The sequence below is a fragment of the Miniopterus schreibersii genome, assembly GCF_964146895.1.
Source record: "Miniopterus schreibersii genome assembly, chromosome: 1".
Taxonomy (NCBI): Eukaryota; Metazoa; Chordata; class Mammalia; order Chiroptera; family Miniopteridae; genus Miniopterus; species Miniopterus schreibersii.
The window spans coordinates 127304965-127326177 of NC_138101.1; the positions used below are offsets into that span (position 1 = coordinate 127304965).

General features: G+C 39.4%; 1 protein-coding gene across 3 annotated transcripts in view; it reads right to left on the minus strand.

Annotated features, from left to right (window-relative positions):
- Positions 1–21213, minus strand: part of NUBPL (NUBP iron-sulfur cluster assembly factor, mitochondrial) — a 184987-nt gene that overhangs the window by 44351 nt on the left and 119423 nt on the right. For all 3 annotated transcript variants that reach the window (XM_081161979.1, XM_081161980.1, XM_081161978.1), the window contains exon 7: positions 895–988. In XM_081161979.1, the coding sequence (XP_081018105.1) occupies positions 895–988 (94 nt within the window). The remainder of the gene's footprint in view (positions 1–894; positions 989–21213) is intronic.

Consider the following 21213-nt stretch of genomic DNA (forward strand, 5'->3'; position numbering starts at 1 on the left):
CTATGTTACTTCACTTGACCCCCATCTCATACTTTATAGCTTGCCTCACTAAAGAAAAAGCCTTAGACTACACTGGGTTACAAATATATTTAAACATAAAAAATTCATATTAATATGCTATATTGATGTTTCCAAACAGTATGTATATTTTATAAAAAATGTAGATTCTAAACCTTTTGATGATTAAATGTCAGTGATATCTCTTGGTTATTTATTACCCATAAATAACCAATTTGCAAAGACATTTAAATATTCCATGATTTCCCCAAAAGTCCTTATATATGAGAGATTTACAGATATTTCTTCATTAGAATCTAGGAAAGATTCACTTAGAAACAGATTTAACATAAAAGCTAACTACGAATACTGAAATTCCATATCGTAAAAAAGATAACCCTTGCTATAATGAAGTATTGTGTATTTGAAATAAGCTAATATGTTTATTGCTCTTTTGACTTTAACATTAAATAATCAGCAGAATATAAAAATTTCCCAGTTACATTTGCCAAAAAGCCAAACTTTCCTAACACGTACACTTATTCAGGAATATGTATTCGATAAACATTGCTTAGTGCCCAGCATGTATGAGTGAATATTCTGTAAGTGCTAGACAGCTGTGACTCCCCAAGCAGCCACGTTCTACCTAAACAAGACTTAAGTGCTCTTGCTTTTCTGGAGCACAGGTTTACATCACCACCTCTTCAAGTGTCTTTGTTTTTGAAAACATAATTGTTAGAAAAATTCAATTTATGAATCTGATCTCTAAAGAAAAATTTATAAATAATTATTTTTTTTAAGATATAAAAATGTTTGCCCGTCGTGAAGTTTGTTTTTCTGTAAGGCAACAGCAAACCATCAAAGATAGCACAAATTACTTTAAACTTTAAGACTTACCGGAAATGGGAATATTCTGTGAGACTGATAACTGCACATCTCCAGTGCCTGGTGGCGTGTCAACAACCAAATAGTCCAGGTGACCCCAGTCTACCTAAAAATCAAGATGACACAAATAACATCATTGTATAACAACTGCAGTGAAAATAAATGTATTAATAACAAATCTAAAATAATAGCTTTCACTTGAGCCATTACTAAAAGCCAGGGACTGTGCCAAGGATAGATATAAGAATAATAAATAAATGAATGAGTGAGTAAGAGATAGTCCCTGACTCTAGCAGACCTCTGAGTGATAAGGTTAAATTTCCAAATGATGCCCTCCTCCCCGGCCATACACATACACTAATGATGAACCCATTTCAGAGTGGGCTACTATTCAGGACCAATCATTTATTTTCATTGGGAATAGCCCATATTTTACCTAAGAAAGCCTTAGCTTTTTGTCCTTTGGACAAAAGCCTTGACATTTTCTATGGAAGATCCTAACAGAATTTTTTAAAGTTTACTATTTTTCCTTTATAAAACAAAAATAATGAAAACCAAAAGTTAATAAGAAAATTTTAGTGATACAACTAGAGTTCCAATGCTACAATATTTTGATTCTTTCTTTCCAGATATTTTTCTAAGTACCTATATCTAGAAAATTCAGCTATATAACCAAGTCCTTAATGCTCAGCCTCAATTTAGACAGTTCTCAAGGATACCTGAGGCTCTTTCCTCCTCAAAAGGTTTCTCCCTCTGAGTCCCTAGTATCAGTGAACAGCCAGCCCCAGGATTTTCTCAGTTGCCAAAGGCAGACAGTTAGAATCATTCTTAACTCTTTCCTTTCCCTCACTACCCCAGTCACTCTGCCATCTAAAAACCTCTCAAATGTTTATCGACTTCTCTCTTTCCTGCTGCCAGGAACCCAATGGAGGCCACAACCATCCATCACTAAAGCCTCTGAACCAATCTCTCTGCTCCAGCATTGTCCATCCAGTCTGTTCTTAACACCAGTGAAAAATGGTCCACCTAAAGTGCCACTTTTTTGTTTATAACTCTTCTGTTGCTTTTAGGGTTAAGGCAGAGCTTAAGCTCCAGAACACTCTGCTTGGTTTCATCACCTGCTCATTCCTCCTCATTCTTCAGACTCCGGCCTGGAATTTCCTTCCCCTCATTTCCGTCAGATTAGGTATGGTGATACTGCTGTGCACCTCTCCCAGCCACCCACCCACTCACCCACTCACCAATTTACTCACTCACCCACTCACCCACTCACTCACTCACTCACCCACTCACCCACTCACCAACTCACTCACCCACTCACTCACTCACCCACTCACCAACTCACTCACCCACTCACTCTCTCACCCACTCACCCACTCACTCACTCACCCACTCACTCTCTCACCCACTCACTCTCTCACCCACTCACCCACTCACCCACTCACTCACCCACTCACTCTCTCACCCACTCACCCACTCACTCTCTCACCCACTCACTCACTCACCCACTCACCAACTCACTCACCCACTCACTCTCTCACACACTCACCCACTCATTCACTCACCTACTCACTCAACAATGTTTACTGAGTACCTATTACACATAGGCACTGAGCTAGGTATTGATAATTAAGTGGTATTATGGTCCCTACCCTCACAGAATTTGTGATATACAGGGACACACACATTAAGCACATAATGAAATAACCTGTGCAAAGGAAAAAGGTTAGTAAGTGTGAGAAACTGAACAAAGATCAACATAGCTAGGGGGTAGCGATGAGGGAAAGGGCCGCATTCATTTACTGTTGTTTCATGATCTGTCTTCTCAAGAAACTGGAGTTGAATTAGAATGCTCAGCACAGAATGGACACAATGGAAATGCTTAATAACTTTTCTTTCAAGAAATGAATGAATAAATGAGCACAGGTAAAAGTTCAAGAATTTTTAAAGTGGAAATCATACTGTGTATATAATCCCATATCTTGCTTCTTAAAACTTAATAATGTGAAATAAGCCTTTTCCATATAACCATATCTTTTTTAAATTAAAATTTATATGGCATTGGGTCAAATGGACTCATTCATGTAGTAACACATTTATTCAACACATATTTATTGAGACTGGATTAGGTGTCAGGCACTGTTCCAGGTGATGGGGATAGAGCGGTGAACAAAACAAAGTCCCAGCCACCATGAAACTAACATTTTAGTGAGGGAGACAGACAGACAGACAGAAAGACAAATCAGACTAAAAAGGGCTATGAAGAAAACAACAAGTATCCATTGCTACACAAAATTATTTGGTTCCTGATTCAGATATCCAGATCAAATAGCAAAATATATTTTTATTGATTGATTGATTTTAAAGAGAGGGGGCAGGCAGAGAAAGAGAGAGAGAGAAACATCAATTTATTGTTCCACTTATTTATGCATTCATTGGTCAATTCTTGTAAATAGCAAGAAATATTTAAAAATTTTTTCAATTCCTGAATTTCAAAAAGCAAGTACTAAGAGTTCAGATAGCAAAGGATTTATCAGAGAATTTCTTTGACTCTCCTCTGTTCCCAAAGTCAGATGGTAAAGAATACTTGAAGAGCAGGGGGGAATGGAATGGTGGAAGGTATTCCTATAGAAAGGCTGGTCAGAGCCCTGAATGAAGTGAGAATAATCGATGCAGTCATCTGAAGGCAAGCATTCCGGGCAGAAGCGACAGCAAGTGCAAAGGCCCTAAGATGGGAATATGCCTGGCACAGTCAAGGTACAGCTAGGACCACAGTACCGCCTTTCTAAAACAACATCCTCCCCAACAGCAACCTCTCCTCTTTGTTTTTCTTTGAAACATTTACAGTATCTGACATTATATAATGACTTGTCTTTTAGGAAATCAATGACATTTCTCAAACACAAGTACTTGATACTTAATGACACATTTTAAGAGAATGATGAAATGATGAACATAAAATAGTTCGTTTTCAATATAGGGTTCCTTGGTTTGAAAAATAGTTACCTCAAAGTTACCCATGACCATAATCTTACAAAACTATCTACAAAGATAAAGAATACTTTTCATTTTATATCCTCTGCACTGAAACTCCTAGCACAGGCAGGCTGAAAAGTATCTTTGTTTCAGAGAACATCAAATGACTGGTACTGACAATTTACCACTGTTGTTCCTTGGTATGTAATCATATTTATCAGGTTGGCGCCAATTTCTTAAAATAGAACTGTTATTAAGGTTCCAAGGAACTAAAAATACTCCACTGTTAAGGCAATTAATTTCAAATGACTATTAAACTGAATTTAAACTATATGAAAAAAAAAAAAGAACCTGGCCCTAAAGTTCCTACTGTGTCTACACACAGTAGACATTCCACAAAGGTTTGCTGACTTGAACTGAACTGACATCAGTATCTGAGTTCCAGTTTTATAGAATTTATTATTACTAACATGGAAATATATCAGCTGCCATGAAGTTCCAGTTCTCTTATAAAAGAGTCATCAAAGCATTGAATTTAGAATTATTTGGGATTCTCTAGATTCTACTTAGTGTTTGTTCACTCGTATAAATTGCGTGTTACTAAATGCAGGGAAATATGTACTAGCAAAACACCCAGGTAGCTCATTTAGTAAATCCCAGTGGCAGATTTTGTGTGGCCTGAAGCACATACAATTTGGGTGGTCCTCTCTAAGAATAATACAAAATTAGGTATAAAAGTAAGTATTTATTTAGAGTGTGAAAAGAAATCGCCATAAAATGTTGGAGACTTAGAGATTAAAGTTCCTTTCTCTGAGACCACTTGATGTGAGAGGCCTACATAGAAATGCTTCCTGACTGCAACCTGCCTCCTCTCTACCTGGAACAGTCTACAATTCCCAGCATCTGCCAGCTGCCCGGGCAAGTGTGGACACCCTGAGCTTAAGTTTCATTAGTGTCGTGGTAACCCCACTTTTGATAAAACCTTCTCAGCTCCCTCTCAGGCTCCAAACTCAAAGGATCAGTCTACAGGTAGATTTACCACGGCACTTCAGAGATGTCCTGCGGATATAATGAGGTCTGAGGTTGTCTGAAGTTCAATTTGGCCGCCACGTGGGTCTCAGCCATTTTAACGGGCTCCTGCCTGGGAGAAAGCTACTCACTGCGGGCCATCTTATTTCTCAGAGATGAACAGAGTTAAGGAAAGGGGTTTTAGCCAGGTCACGCAGGCCTACTGTGGGGTACCAAATCCCCCCTTTTCTGTTTTCACTCCTCATTCCTGAAGGGTACTGAGAGGCAAAGGTCTGTCTTCAAGCTGAGAGCAGACGGTGGTCGGGGTCCCTTAGAGAAGTGAAGCTTTTCCCTAGTTAGCTTCAAGTAGGTCTAATTATCTCCTGGCTGTAACCCCAACCACTGATATCCCTGGGTTATTATCATCCGTAGTTTGCCTCAAGTCTTTTAGAGACAAAAGAACTAGACAGTTCAGGAGGCAGGGCCCAAGGATGAGCAGTAAAAGGATGGCAGCCAGAGATCCTAAGAAGGGGAGGAACCTCGTGAGGATAGGGAGAGCCCCTTTTATTGTGTTCCAGATATCCTGGGTGTTCCCAAACGAGTGTAACCATTTGGCTTGGTTGTATATCTCAGGGATATTGGCTTCTACCTGTTCAGTATGTTTTATCCACGTATAGCATGAGGAGTTGCTAACTTTCGGATCCTACCTGGTTCAACTAAGAGGGAATCTAGTGTTTGCCAGAAGCCTCCATTTTGTTAATGGGTCACAGGACAGCACGTCATTTCAGCCACGGCCCAGGCTCCTCCGTTTGCCAGCCAGGAATCTAAAGCAATCCTGTTGTCTAAGGAACCCGCACACTGAGGACTTGAAGGTGATCTGTTGAAGTCTTAGAGCTCGAGCGGTAGAGCTGCCCAAAAGGCTGACCGCACAGGCTAAATTCCGTAATATTAGGTATTTAATGAGAGATATGTTTATGAAAATAAAATAAGAACAAAGGTTAATAATTAGAGCAAATTATAACCCAGCTTCTGAGTTTGTGAGGCTGCCAGTCGCGATTTCTAGATGTAAGGCTGAAAGCATTTGTAGTTTGATATGCCTCTGATAATGTCATCAGGTACACTCAACGTGTGGCTTATCCAGCATCAGTTACTGAGATTATTTAAGCATGAGCTGTTGTAGTGATTTTCTAAATTTTATATCAAGTTGTCCATCTTTAGCCTGCATGGCTTTGGAAAAAGGCAATTTTAGTTCTCAATGATTTCTAATTAAAGGATGGGAGAAAAATTTGGAACATGTTTAGAGAATCATAGGCAGATATGGGAGGAAACTAGAAGAATTTAGGATCCAATCTTGTTTACAAGTAAACAAAACAAAACCCAAAAGACAATGAATAGCGCTAGAATCTAATATCCACAAAAGCACATTATATTCCTCTTTCACTTGAAGGTTATGCCACCAGACTAATTACTAAATCTCTGTTAAATTATTTTTGTTTCTTTTTTGTCAACCTTATGAACAGATAAACATCCCAAACTAGCACTGACCAGGATAATTTTAGGCTAATATGTCTTCTCCAAATAGTATTTTATAATTATTTAATACTAAATAATGCCCGATAATCTGAGAGTAACTCAGAGACTCAAAGGCAATTCCCTCTCCTCTGAGAAGTGACTGGGAAATAGAGTAAAAGTATATCTGATATGTGAGCAGATATAGTAATTTATCTTTTTCTGGACATCAATTATAGAGTGTGGTGCTATGAATAAGAAAAGAAGATGGGCTCTTTTATTCTATGAACACTTATATTAAGAAGCTGACCAAAGCAGCAGCAATCAGTTCTCACCCAGAGGATGCTGGGAGCACAAGTGCAAATAGGCTGAGTTGCAAGTGTTGAAAAGAAAGAGCCCACAGATGCATTCCATTTTTGGCTTCTCTGCTGGTTCAATCAGTTTGCCACAGTCAGCCTCCAGCGTAGCAGTTTCCATAGTCAGCACTAAACAGGCCACGTTTAAATACCATAGAGTTAATATACGCTTCTCCACAGCAGAGGTAGAGTGTCCCAGCCATCCTAGGTCAGCTAGCAAGGTCAGTGGGAGCCGGGTGAAAATAACATCACTGCCAAGAAAGAGAGGCAGAGCTACAGCCTCCTGGAGACAAAGTAGTATCCAGGAAGAATTAAACTTCTAAGGGACAGAAAAAGGTGCAACTAAAGAACAAATATGAAACAGGAGAAATGGGACAAAATCTAGATTAAATATTTTAAAAGTGGGCTATATACAGGGAGCCCATTCATACAGTGCTTGGAATATTCCACAAGTGATAAAGCAAATTTTTAAAGGAAGTTGGGCTGGGCCAGACATTGCCTCTTTCCTTCCTGTGTGCTCTTAATTACTAACTGAATAGTCGGTTTTTACTCTTATGACTGACTACTTGACACATAATTAGTAGATCTCAAAGTAGTGTCCTTATGTCTGACTCGGGCCACATATCTGTTGCTAAGTCTATCCTATACCTAATTTCTGCCATCTGTCCCTGACTTCCTGGTTCTCCAACCCCAGTTAGGCAGTCCTATACTAACAGCAAATAGAACAGAACTTGTGCTTTGCTTGGAACCCCAGACATGAAACCATACCACTACTGGCATAGGAGATGCAGCTAACCTTGTCTCAGACCCATGGACAAATTTGTCAGGCATATTACCAAGCTCCTGAGATTTTTGATTCAACTAACTTCCTGGGTTTGAATGGGTTTTCAAGCTCTAAGAATTCTACAGTAATTATTTTTTAATAATTCTAGAGTAATTATTTTTATACATAACTATCTCCCCAACTTCAATGTAAGCTCCCTGACAGAAGAGACCATTCTTTATGCACCTCTGAACTTCCTCTCTACATCTAGGCCCCTTCATAATGCCTAACCAGTGTCCAATCAACATCCACTGAGCGATGCTATAAGTTGCCCCTTACAATTGACATTTTTGCCATGTGAAGCATCTTTTATATACAATATAATCTAAAATAGAACATGAAGTGTTTTTCTTTAAATCTGAAGCATAGTTTTTGCTCTACCCAGTGGACTATTCATAAAAACATGCAACATTTTACTTTCATTACAAGAAGAAAATTGCTACAAAGGTGAAATTATTTAAATATAAATACCACAATAAAAACATGAATAACAAAGATTTCTACTTGGGTTGATAGCCTACTGGCTTGTGGATATAAATAATGCAACTTATCCTTGAGATTGTTTTGCTAAGAGCTGACCCAGTTATAAAATGTGAACACACCTATTCAAGTTACAACAATGATGTAAATGTCCTTCCCTAATATTTTCTTTTTAGATGATAAAGCTCTCTAATCCATTTTCAAATGTCTTCCTTTCTATAGGAAAGGCGGTAGGGGTGGGGGAAGGTAGACTACTTGAGTAAATTCCTTCAAAGCACTACCAGCCAAGGGATAGCAGTAATGTTTGGAGAGGGAAAAGAAGGGAAACTTTATTATCTTTCGGTTTATCATCATCTCCCATTTCCTTAGTTATTCTAGCAGAGGTATAGAGCACACTGGCCCTGACCACCTGGAGACAGCATCAATTCACAAAGGACTTCTTATGCAAAAGCTGATACATGGGTCAATTTTTGGTAACTCTGTACCTAATTTCTGAAATAATATTTAAAAGATTAACCAGTCCCAGGCCAGCTCACAGATGCCCTCTGAAATACACAGTACAGCTGAAACTGTAAAACCTTACAATATAAAAATGATGCTAACACAAAAGTAAAAATATTTCAGTTAATTATGGGAACATCTCTCTAAGTTCTCTTGAGCCCTGCTTTAGGCCAGCTCCTTACACAGATGTTTATAACCGAAAAAGTAGATGTCAGTGAAAAATAAGACTGCTACTAAAAAGGCCTAAAACATTACACACCTGTCTGAGAATCAAGATATTTAAATTTTTTTAATTATTAAAACAAAATAAAAAATAAAAACTCTCCCTAGACACCTAAAGGCTGAAGCTTCAGAATTTTTTTCAGTAAGAGTAACAAATCACTTCATTAACCTAATTTGAAACAGTTTATAAAATATATTTATATGTGTACTCTGTTTAATAAGGAAAACTACAAAACTATACTACTTAAAAAAAAGCAACCTTAGAAATAATATTGTATTTGGGAGGATTCCAGGTAATGAAGGGGCAGGACTATAGCTGCCATGGAAACTGCATGGAGCCCCCCTGAGAATCCAAGATTGTTCTTAAGGATGTTACAGATGTGAGCGACGCTGCTGCTCTAGGAGACCGGTCTATCCAATGTGCTTGCTGCATGCCAGGGATGACCTGAACAACTGTCCCAGTTGAGTTTATTTCTTTAGTTTTAGTTACCTGTCATCTGGGTCCTAACTTTGGGCCTTAGCGTCCATCAGGTGGAACTGAGCTAACAGGGAAGAGGCGAGGGCGGAGGTCTGTAAGTAACAGGTAAAGGAGAGCAGAAGGAAATGAGCAGTCAGAGAGCCTACTATACGGTAGGCACTAATACGTTTTACATACATAATTATGTAACACTGTAAAACAGGCATTATAATCTCTACTGACAGATAAGACTATGAAGAATTAGAGAAGACTATGTATACGCTACCTGCCCGGCAGGCACTTAGTAGCCCTCTTGGTTATCAGATCAGTTATCTGAGAGAGACAGACCCCATTCACATAACTTTCATTACAGGATACTGTTATAATTGTTCTATTTTATTTAATTATTGTTGTTAATCGCTTACTGTGCCTAATTTATAAATTAAACTTTATCATATTTATGCATGTGTAGGAAACAACACAGTATATACAGGGTCTGGTACAATCTGTAGTTTCAGGCACCTACTGGGCAGTCTTGGAGCATATTCCCACAGCTAAGGGGGAAGCTACTATGTAAAATAGAATCTGTACACTCCCAGAAAGTTACTTAGATAATATAAATAAAAAATATAAAAATTATTCATTTCCTTTAACTTTTTTTCTTCTTCTGGTTAATTATAATGTTTCTTTTACTTCTGAATATTTTTAATGGTATGACATAGTATTCTTCCTGTACATGATCCCTCAAAAGTCTTTTATATTATAAACCAAGTGTCCTGGTAATGATGGACATGTTGACTGTAAATTTCTTGACTTTGTGATATTAAAGAGTATTTTTTAATTTTCAATAATCTACCATTAAATTCTGGTTTTGTTTTAAATCAATAAGTATCATTCTATCAACCACCTACACAAGAAAATTATGTGGAGTAATTGTGTTTTTTATTTTCACCCAGCCCCCAGCCCCTCCCTCTGGCCATCACCACACTGTTGTCTGTATCCATGGGCTATGCATATATGTTCTTTGGCTAATCTCTTCACCTTCTTTCATCCAGTCTGTAGTAATTGTTTAAATCAAAGTAAACAACCTATGAAGACTAAAAATAGATTTTTAAAAAATACCTACAGCTATTGAACACATTTTAATAACTGGCTTAGAGGATTTTATTTTAAAAATTTAAAGATCTAAATCAAATCAAACAGGATAGCAAATAAGAGAAACTGTAGCTCCATATGCAGTTATATTTTAAGTCTGAGCTATTATAATGCAGCGTTTGGATTTTAAATTCTGATTCAGACATTAATTACTATGGTTTAAAAACACACACAGCACTGCAAAGAGCTCAGAGTCTGGCAAAAATCAAGACTATGAAGGGAAGGGGGAGTCTGGCAAAAATCAAGACTATATAGCTGGTACAGACAAGAATCCAGATATCCATTCAGTAAATAGAGGAATTTTAGTCTGGGAAATTGGCACGCCTACGTTCCAATAACTTGTGTCACTAACTAGCTATATTACCATGGATTAGCTAATTAACCTCTCTGGAACTCAGTTTTCTTATCTATAAAATAGTGTTTTAGATGAAATAATCACTGTTTCCTTCCAACTACTTTTTTTAAAAAGTGTGACTATGATCTGTTTGTGTAAATTGGAAAATATTTGTGAGAGATTTGCTCACAGAAAAAAAAAATTGAATAAAAGGCATTTTTATCCAAAACACCAAAATGACAAAATAAACTTTTTTTAAAGGGAGGAACATTTGATATGAAAACAAGAAAGCTAAAAGCTATTTGGTTCATTTAATAATTTATTTTATAGAATGATCACATTTCCTTTGGAAATTTAGCTGAATTTCGCAAAGAACTTAGATCTAATTTGTATTGAATTAAAATCTACTCTGACTGCCATCCTAGAAATTAATGTGTTGATCTTTACAAAATGTCATAATTTACAAAATAGATGCATTCTGGAAGAGTTGTTGAGGGGATTGCCACTGAGGTAAGGAGCAGGGAAGGGAATTCAATCACAAACCCTTAAAGGTTGAGAGGTCTAATCCAACTTTCCAACTAATACAAAAGTTCTTTCTATAAACACTCATGACACAGATATACTCTGCCAACAAAAGAAAGCTCAAATAAATCGATGCCCACCATACACTAAAATACAAATTTTGTATCAATTAAAGGATGGAAGAAAATTGTCACTTAGGAATCTTTCCTATTTTTTTCTTTTGCTACATATGCAAGTGATTTACTTTTTCCTTTATTACTCAGACTACATAACTTCAGATACGCTTGTTTTCTGCACTGATATTTATTAGACCTCCCCATATTTCTTTTTTTTTTTAAATCCTCACCCGAGGATATGTTTATTAATTTTTTTTTCAGAGAGAGAGATCAATGTGAGAGAGAAACATTGATCGGTTGCCTTCCAAACACACCCTGAACAGGGGTGAAACCCGCAACATAGGTATGTGCCCTAACCAGGAACTGAACCCACAACCTTTTGGTATATGTGATGACCCTCTAACCAACTGAGCCAGGGCCCTCCCCCTATTTTTAATATGAATAAGCATCTACTAAATTATAAGGATTTGAAACTATAAAAATATATTGGAGCTTTTTAAAAAATAAAAAGAATTGTATCTGTAACAATTTCTTGTAAACCACTGTGTTTTCAGTAAGGAAAGAAATCAGCAACATTTCAGTGATAGGATTTTATGAAAGTATCAATAAACAGATTAATCAGAAAGTAAGGTATGGAAGTTTTATTATTGATTCATAGTTTGAACTAAGCCAAGCTGCTTACATTTTCTATGCCTCTGTTTCTATAGTAGGCAGTTAGGTAGATATGAGCAGGCAAGGGGTATGGGCCAGGTACAGAAGGTCACCAGGGTGGAAAGCTCTGGGTGCCTATCAGTGGACAATTGTAGGGTGGGACCTCGTTGCCAGGGTGACCTTTCCTCCCCTAGCATATTGCTGGTCATGCAGTTTGGAATCCCCTGACCTTTCCTCCCTAGAGATAGCATCTAGACCTAAGTTGTATTTCACCTCCAGGCCCAGAAAAGCAGCAAAACCAGACAAGTGAAACCACAGCTGACCTCAGGTCACTGAATAATGACCCCCTGCCCTTGGCTGATCAATCAATCAATGGAGACCCCGACCCTGAAAAGACACGCCTGGAAATTTGCTGAATATTTTATTGAGATCTTCCCCTGGGACCTCCCCTAAAATCTCCATCTTTAAAACCCTTAGGAAGGAGGACCCAGTGTGTTCTCCCTCCCAGGAGCACACCTGAGACTTTCCCTTCCCCCCTTCCCCGCCCCAACCCCCCAGGCGTGTCACCTTTACCTTCCTCATTTCTAGGCTCCAAGAGCCCTTCCTTTGCCTCTATAACTTGTTTCTTCAGCCCATTTCTTCTATGAATTACTTCTACAGCTGTAATTTTTCTAAATAAGTGTTCTCTTATAGTTTGAGTCTTGGATCTAAATTCTTTCTTAGCCAGAACTCAAGTACCGAAGGTTGCTGAACCTAGGTCTGGTCTGACTCCACTGGTCTAATATCTGGTGCCAATTATGCCGCTGCCAACATTTCCTCATCTTAAAATAGTAAAATGGAGAATTTTAGAGCTAGAAGGGACTTTAAAGATTATCTTGTCCAATGTCCTTATTTTACAGATAAAAAAAACTAAAACTCAGAAATCAAATGAGGGGATCCAAGATGGTGGTGGAGTAGGTGGAAGCTACACTCACCTCCTCCCAGGACCAAACTGGAATTACAACTAAAAATATAGAGCAATTAACCTGAATAACCAACTGAAGACCAGCTGAAGAGAAGTCTTATAACCAAGGATTTACAAAAGAACCCACATCAAGACTTGTGGGAATGGCGGGCAGCAGCTGAGATTCCAAAAGGATATCTCAGCTGTAAAAGTTCCCTCTGAGAAGAGTGAGGTTTCAACCTCAAGACGGGTTCCCCAGCCCAGAGCACCAGAGCAGGGAAGAGGCATCTACATAACATCTGGCTGTGGAAACTGGATGAGATTGTCTGCCAGGGAGACAAGATAGTCTGCTTGAGACATAGGTGAATTCTTAAAGGGCCAATACACAAAATCTCATTCACAGCCACACACCCTGGGCTTGGGGAGAGGGAGGATGGAGTGGACTATAGTCATATGAGGAGAGACTTGGGTTTATAGTCAGAGGAGAAAGCTGGAGGGACAGCCCTAAGGACCTTTGTGCTTAGTCATTCTCCAATACTGCAGATGCCATCTTTCTTGGGTGAAGCATTCCCCTCCATAGGGCATCAGCCCAGGGAAATGTAACAGCCCCACCCTCTAGACCCCCTTTTTCCCCACCCTGTGAAGTTTTAACCCTGCTGAGGAGTCAGTTGCCTGGGCAGGGGTGCAGAGGTCCAAGCAGACTTAGGGGATGTCAGTGACAGAGTTGTGTGGCTTTGGCAGGGGCTATTCAGCCAACTTTCTGGTGAACCTGACCGGCTCCTCCCCCTCAGGGGAAATAAGCTAGCCCCAACCTCTATGCTCCTGGCAGCCCCACCCTGCTGAGGTGGTGTGGGCAGAATCCAGGACAAACTGAGCCGTGTGTCTCTGGGATGGAGCCACTCCCCCCACCTTCCCCCAAGCCTGACTAGCACCTCCCCCTCAAGAGAGATCCACTAGTTCCATCCTCCCAACTTGAAAGGGCCCCACCCTGCTGAGATCTGGCTCCTAGCAGAATCTGGAACAGACTGAGCTCTGTGGCTCTAGGATAGGGGCCATTTATTACCCTCAGACGCCTGACCACTACAGAGCCCTCCCCCTTCACACGACCAAATCTTGGTCTGCTTGGGCCTAGTACACTCTGCTGGCCTCACCCTGAGGACTTCCTGAGACTCTGCCAAACCACAAAGGTGTGTGAGCACCTGGTGAGTGTCAGCTAAAATTGATACACCCTGCGATATTTGCTGAGTAGCTTCAGACCCAGCACTGGGACCAAGTGTGAACCTGTATCAATCTAGTAAACACTACTTGCCCCTACCCGGTGATTCACTGAGAACCTACCTCATGTAACTGAAGTACTGGCAGAGGCTCTGAAAGTGACTGATCCTACCAGGCAGCAAGCAGGTGCAGGCAGAAGGAAGTGAATCTTGTGTGCCTTGGGACTTTAGCTGATCTGCCCCCAGGCCCGGTGCTAGCAAAAACCAGCCTTGGTGAACAGCTTAGCTTGGTCCTTCCCACACACACCCAGGTCAAGCAGAGGCAACCACAAACTGTGAATTGCTCTGTAGCTCCAAAAAGGTTCCCCAGAGCCAGGAACAGGCAGCAACTGACACTGGTTTGCACCAGACCCCCTCCCAGGAGGCTCCAGAACCAACACACCCAGTGGTCATCTTAAAGACAATATCAGAGCAGGATTGGATTAACTTCACAAGTGGCATATCCAAAGTGAGAGCTTGGCAGGCATCAGACCCTGCTGAGGTAAATTCGGCTTCATGTTGTCAGCACCTGAAGAGCAACTCATACACTATGGGCAGGGTTGATCCTCACGGTCAGCAAGCCTCAGGGTTGACCCCATGAATGAACGGACCAATAGCAATCAAGACTCAATTACAACAGGAGGGTCCACATAAACAAGACACATTCCTGGAGCACCCGGCTCAGGTAATCAAGGAGACTATGTCACTAGGTCCCCAGGACACCTACTAGATAGGGCCACCCTACCAAGACTGTGTCACATAGCAAACCTTTATAATACACAGAAATAAACACAAAGAGGCAGCCAAAATGGGAAGACAAAGAAACATGCCTCAGTGAAAAAACAGGAGAAATCTCCAGAAAAAAGAGCTAACTGAAATGGGGGCTCCTATAAGGCAAGCAATTTATCAGCTATAAAGTTTTAAAAAATGGTTATAAGGATGCTCAAGAAACTTAGTGGGAACTTCAACAAAGAGGTACCAAGCATAAAAACAGACATAGAAACCATAAAAAACAGAAATGAAGAACACAATTTCTGAAATAAAGAGTACACTAGAACAAATAAACAGCTGGATAAGCAGAGGATTGAATTAGCAATTTGGAAGACAAGGCAGCAGAAAACACCCAATCAGAGCAGCAAAAAGAAAAAAACACTTTAAAAAATGAGGATAGTTTAAGGGACCTTTGGGACAATATGAAGCATAACAACATCCATATTATAGGGATAAAGAAAAGTAACAGAAAAGGGGTAACAGAGCAAGGTATTGAGAACATATTTAAATAAATAATGACTAAAATCTTCCCTAACCTGGTGAAGGAAAATGACACACAAGTCCAGGAAGCACAGAGAGTCCCAAAAAAGAGGAACTCAAAGAGGCCCACACAAAGATACATCATAATTAAAATGACAAAGGTTAAAGACAAAGAGAATCTTTAATGCAGCAAGAGAAAGACAGGTAGTTACCTACAAGGGGGCTCCCATAAGACTGTCAGCTGATTTCCCAACAGAAATATTTCAGGCCAGAAGGAATTGGCATAAAATGTTCAAAGTGATGAAAAGCAGGGACCTACAATCAAGAAAACTTTACCTAGCAAGGGTATCATTTAAAATTGAAGGAGAAATAAAGAGCTTCCAGATAAGGAACAGCTAAAAGGGTTTGTTTCCACCAAACCAGAATTATAAGAAATGTTAAAGGGTTCTCTTTAGGAAGAAGAAAAAGGTAAAATAAAATTTAAAAACATAGTTAAATAAAATCAGAAATGAAAGAAGTAAATAACTGACACCACAGAAATACAGAGGACTGTAAGAAAATATTACAAATTGGAAAACTGGGCGAAACAGACAAATTCCTACAAACATACAATCTTTCAAAACTGACTCAGGAAGAATAAGAAACTCTGAAGAGACAAATAACAATTAATAAAATTGAAGCAGTATTTAAAAACAACAACAACTTCCCAGCAAAAAAAGTCCTAAACAGGGCAGCTTCACAGGGGAGTTATACTAAACATTCAGAGAGGAACTAACAACCATCCTCCTCAAACTATTCCAAAAAATCCAAGAGAGAGGAAAACTTCCGAGCTCTTTTCTCAAGGCCAGCATTATCCTAATTCCAAAACCAAATAAAGACACCACAAAGAAAGGGAATTACAGGACAATATCCCTGATGAACACAGATGCCAAAATCCTCAACAAGATATTAGCAAATCGGATCCAGCAATATATTTTGTACAGATTATACAACATGACCAAGTGGGGTTTATTAGAGGAATGCAAGGCTGGTACAACATTCACAAATCAATAAATGTGATACATCGCATAAACAAACTGAGAGACAAAAATCACATTATCATGTCAACAGATGCAGGAAAAGCATTTGACAAAATCCAAAACCCATTTTTGATTAAAAAACTCTCAGCAAAGTGGGAATAGAGGGATCATACCTCAACATAATAAAGGCCATATATGACAAACCTACAGCCAACATCATACTCAATAGGCAAAAACTAAAAGCATTTCCCTAAGAACAGGAACAACACAGGTGTGTCGACTTTCACCACTCTTATTCAACATAGTACTGGAAGTCCTAGCCACAGCCACCAGACAAGAAGAAAACATAAAAGGCATCCAAATTGGAAAAGAGGATGTAAAACTGTTACTATTTGCAGGTGACATGATATTGTACATAGAAAACCCTAAAGACTCCATCAAAGTACTACTAAATTTAATAAATGAATTCAGCAGTGTAGCAGGATACAAAATTAACACCCAGAAATTGATGGCATTTTTATACACCAATAATGAATTCTCAGAAATAATAAATTTAAAAAAAAAACAATTCCATTTATGATTACAACAAAAAAATTAAGATGCTTAGGAATAAACTTAACAAAGGAGGTAAAAGACCTGTACTGAGAAAACTACAGAATGCTGCAAAAAGAGACAGAGAAAGATATAAACAAGTGGAAGAACATACCGTGTTCATGGGTTGGTAGAAATAACATCAATAAAATATCCACACTACCCAAAACAATCTATAGATTCAATGCAATCCCTATTAAAATACCAATGTCATATTTCACAGATATAGAACAAACACTCCAAAAATTTATATGAAACCAAAAAGACCCCATATAGCCACAGCAATCATGAGAAAGAAGAACAAAGTAGGAGGGATCAGATATCAAATTATACTGCAAAGCCACTGTAATCAAAACACTTGGTACTAGCACAAGAACAGGCATATAGATCAATGGATCAGAACAGACAACCCAGAAATCCACCATAGCGATTATGCTCAATTAATATTTGACAAAGGAGGCAAGAGCATATAATGAAGTAAACATAGTCTCTTCAAAAATTGGTGTTGGGAAAATTGGACAAGTACATGTAAGAAAATGAAACTAGACCACCTACTTACACCATATACAAGAATCAACACAAAATGGATAAAAGACTTAAACGTAAGTTGTGAAACCATAAAAATCCTAGAAGAAACCATAGGCAGAAAAATCTCAGACATCCCTCATAGCAATATGTTTGCCAATACATCTCTTAGGGCAAGGGAAATAAAGGAGAAAATTAAAAAATGGGACTATATAAAAATAAAAAGCTTCTGCACAGCTTTAACCTTTGGCATTTTAATTACATGTCTTGGTGTAGGCTTCTTTAGATTTATCTTGGTTTGGATTCTCTGCACTTCCTAGCTTTATATGGTTTTTTTCCTTCACCAGGTTAGGGAAGTTTTCAGTCATTATTTCTTCAAATAGGTTCTCAGTCCCTTGCTGTCTTCTCCCTCTGGTACTCCTATGATGCTGATGATATTACACTTCATGTTGTCCCAGAGGTTCCCTAAACTATCCTCATTTTTAAAAATTCTTTTTTCTTTGTGCTGCTTTGATTGAGTGTTTTCTACTACCTTGTCTTCCAAATCGCTGATTCAGTCCTCTGCTTCATTTAATCTACTGTTGATTTCTTCTAGTGTATTCTTATTTCATTTATTGTATTCTTCATTTCTGACTGGTTTTTTCTTTATGGTTTCTATGTCCTTTTTTGCTGTTGGAAGTTCTGAGTTCCTTGAGCATCCTTATCATCACTGTTTTGAATTCTCTACCTGGTAGTTTGTTTGCCTCCCTTTCATTTAGTTCTTTTTCTGGAGATTTGTCCTGTTCTTTCATTTGGGACATGTTTCTTTGTCTCCCCATTTTGGCTGCCTCTCTCTGTTTGTTTCTGTGTACTAGCTAGACCTGCTGTCTCCCAGCCTTGGTAGGGTGGCCTAATGTAGTAGGTGTCCTGTAGGGTCCAGTGATACAGCCTCCCAGGTCACCAGAGCTGGGTGCACCACCCCATGTGGGCTATGTGCACACTCCTTTTGTAGTTAAGCCTTGATTGCTGATGGCATGTCAATGGGAGGGAATGACCCCAGGATGATCAGCTATGAGGACTGGCAGGACTATAGCAGAGGAGCTGCCATGCAGGGGCCAACCCCACAGAGCAGAACTTGCTTCAGCGGGGTTCTAGTGCCCACTGAGTCCACTCTTGGAATGCGCTGTTCCAAGAGGTGGCTGGGTGGCGCTCCTCCGGCATGGTCTGAAGTTGGGCAAAGGGTATGCTGGCTCTGGGGCCTCCTGGGAGGTGCAAACCAAGGTTAACTGCTGCCTGTGCCCTGCAGGGGACACCTGCTACTTGTGCCGGGCTTAAAGGTGCTAAAGAGAGGCCAAACTATGAACTGAGTCCAGTGGCCGCTAGTGCTCGGCCTAGGGCCACTCAGCAAAAGGTACAGGGCACGCTGAGGCAAGATGCTGCTTATTTAGGGTATGTGAACCTTTGAGAGATTTTAGGAAAGTCCACAGCATGAGCCAAGATAGGCCATTTGTATGGAAAAGCCACTGGAAACAGCCTGAGTGGGTTCAAAAGTTGGGTGGGGTGTGGTCTCAGAGAATCACCAGGGTAGGGCAAGCTGTTAGCCAGGCTGATGGAGACTAAGACATGGTGCCCTCCCGCGCCTGTAGGCGGGTGGATCAGCAATGGCTTTTGCCGGCACTTCTGTCTGGGAGAAAGCTACCCCTCCAGCCTTTGCTCCAAAGCCAGAAAATTCAGTTCCTCCTGATATGTCCCTGGTGCCTTTGAGCTGCTGCCCCAGTGCTGGAACTCAGGAGTGTGTCTGAGTAAGTCTGTACGCACGCCCTTTGAGAGGAACGCCTGGGACTGCAGCAGCCCATCGTCTCACTCAGCCACGATCTCTGCTGGTTTTCACAGCTAGAAGTTATGGGGTTTCCTCTTCCTGATATTGGAACCCTGGGCTGGAGGGTCTGGTGTGGGGCTGGGACTCCTTGGCCCTGGGGGGGGGGGTCAGAACTCCACAGCAGATACATCCCTCCCTATTTTTTATTTTATTGAATGTATTGGTTAAAAAAATTGTATAGGTTACCAGAGTACAATACTGTATTTTTAACTGCAACATGTGGGTGTGGGACCAGACCGTTCTTCGCCTCTGCCCCTCCTACCAGTCTCATTGTGGCTTCTGAATATCCTTAGTTATAGGACTTCTATTCAGCTAGATTTCAGGCAGTTCTCAATGATGTATTTAGTTGTAATTCTGATATGATCACAAGAGAATGGCAGTACTACATTTACCTACTGGAAGCCCTAGTCATTTTTATTTCAAACATCATGGCTACCAGCTTAAAACTCTCTGTTATCAACTAGACTAATGTTAATCAGATTTCAAATTGCAAATCACATTTTAACATGAAATTTGTTTTTTCCAGTTGAAGAAATAATTTTATTTAATATGACGAATACATAATTTTGCAAAAGTGCATCAAAACAGTCATATAGTTTGATGTTTAATTTTCATATTTCAAACAGCAAACTAGTTATGAATGTACAAATGAAATTAAAGGTTGAAATTCTAACCAAGTTACTTTGGCATCAGAAAGCAAATCTATCTGGACATAAGAAATGAACTCCTTGAATCAATTATATTCTAAATAATTTTGAAATATTAATATATAGTACAATATATCAGAGTAAAGAAATATATGCAGATTCTCAACATAAAATGTAAGTTAGCTAATGGCCTGGATCAATCAATCAATATCTCCTCTCTCTCAACTTCCCAATCAATGACATTAAAAAAACAACAACACAGAAATAGGAGCAGAGGGGGAGAGGCCTTGATTGAGAAAACTAAAGTTAAAATATGGCACAAACCAAAAAATTAGAAAAATATACTAACAATAGAGTCACACTGTTGTCTTCCTATTAAATAGTGAATCTCTCTTCTAAGAGCAAAGGATAAGTTTTACTCACTTTTTATCTTCAGACCAAGCACAGGGCTAGGTACATATGGAAGCAGTAAATGTCTTATTTTTTGAAAACCAGAGAAATAATCAAAAGAGGCCTTCCACATCCCCCACCAAAGCTACTAACTTTTTGGCACCAAAGCCCACATTCTTTCCATATAATGTACTGCCTCTCAGTAATAGTTACCTCCATCCCCACTGTCCCATCCCTCTTCCATCACCCTCCAAAAGAAGCAGAGGTATAGATATTTCTTACCTAGACAGTTGATGAAAGCTCACAGTACATTTTCATGGTTTTATGAAGATGAGCTACCCAAGTGATCTATGAAGAAAACTCAGGAATGACTGGCTAAAAATCCTCAGCTAAGCTCTTTCAACCAGCAATCATCTCAGGCTTGTAACAGATATTTGGCCAAAAATTATAATCTAAACTCAGCAGCAAATACCTATGAATCAAAAACTCATGCACTCCAAAATCAGATGTTTAAATGCAAAAATGTTTTGTTGTAAAAGTAAAAATTCAACTGGTATTCTTTCCTTAGCGGAAGGCTATCCATGCCTATCAGCCGTGTGTGCCACAGAAGTCTCTAATTGCAGGGTCAACAATGTCTCAAAAACTGGACCTGAATGTATTTAAATTGTCAAATAATTGTGGCAGCAAAGCTCTGCACATAAAACTTTCATCAATACTCCTAAACTTGTCCTCTGTTTTTCATAA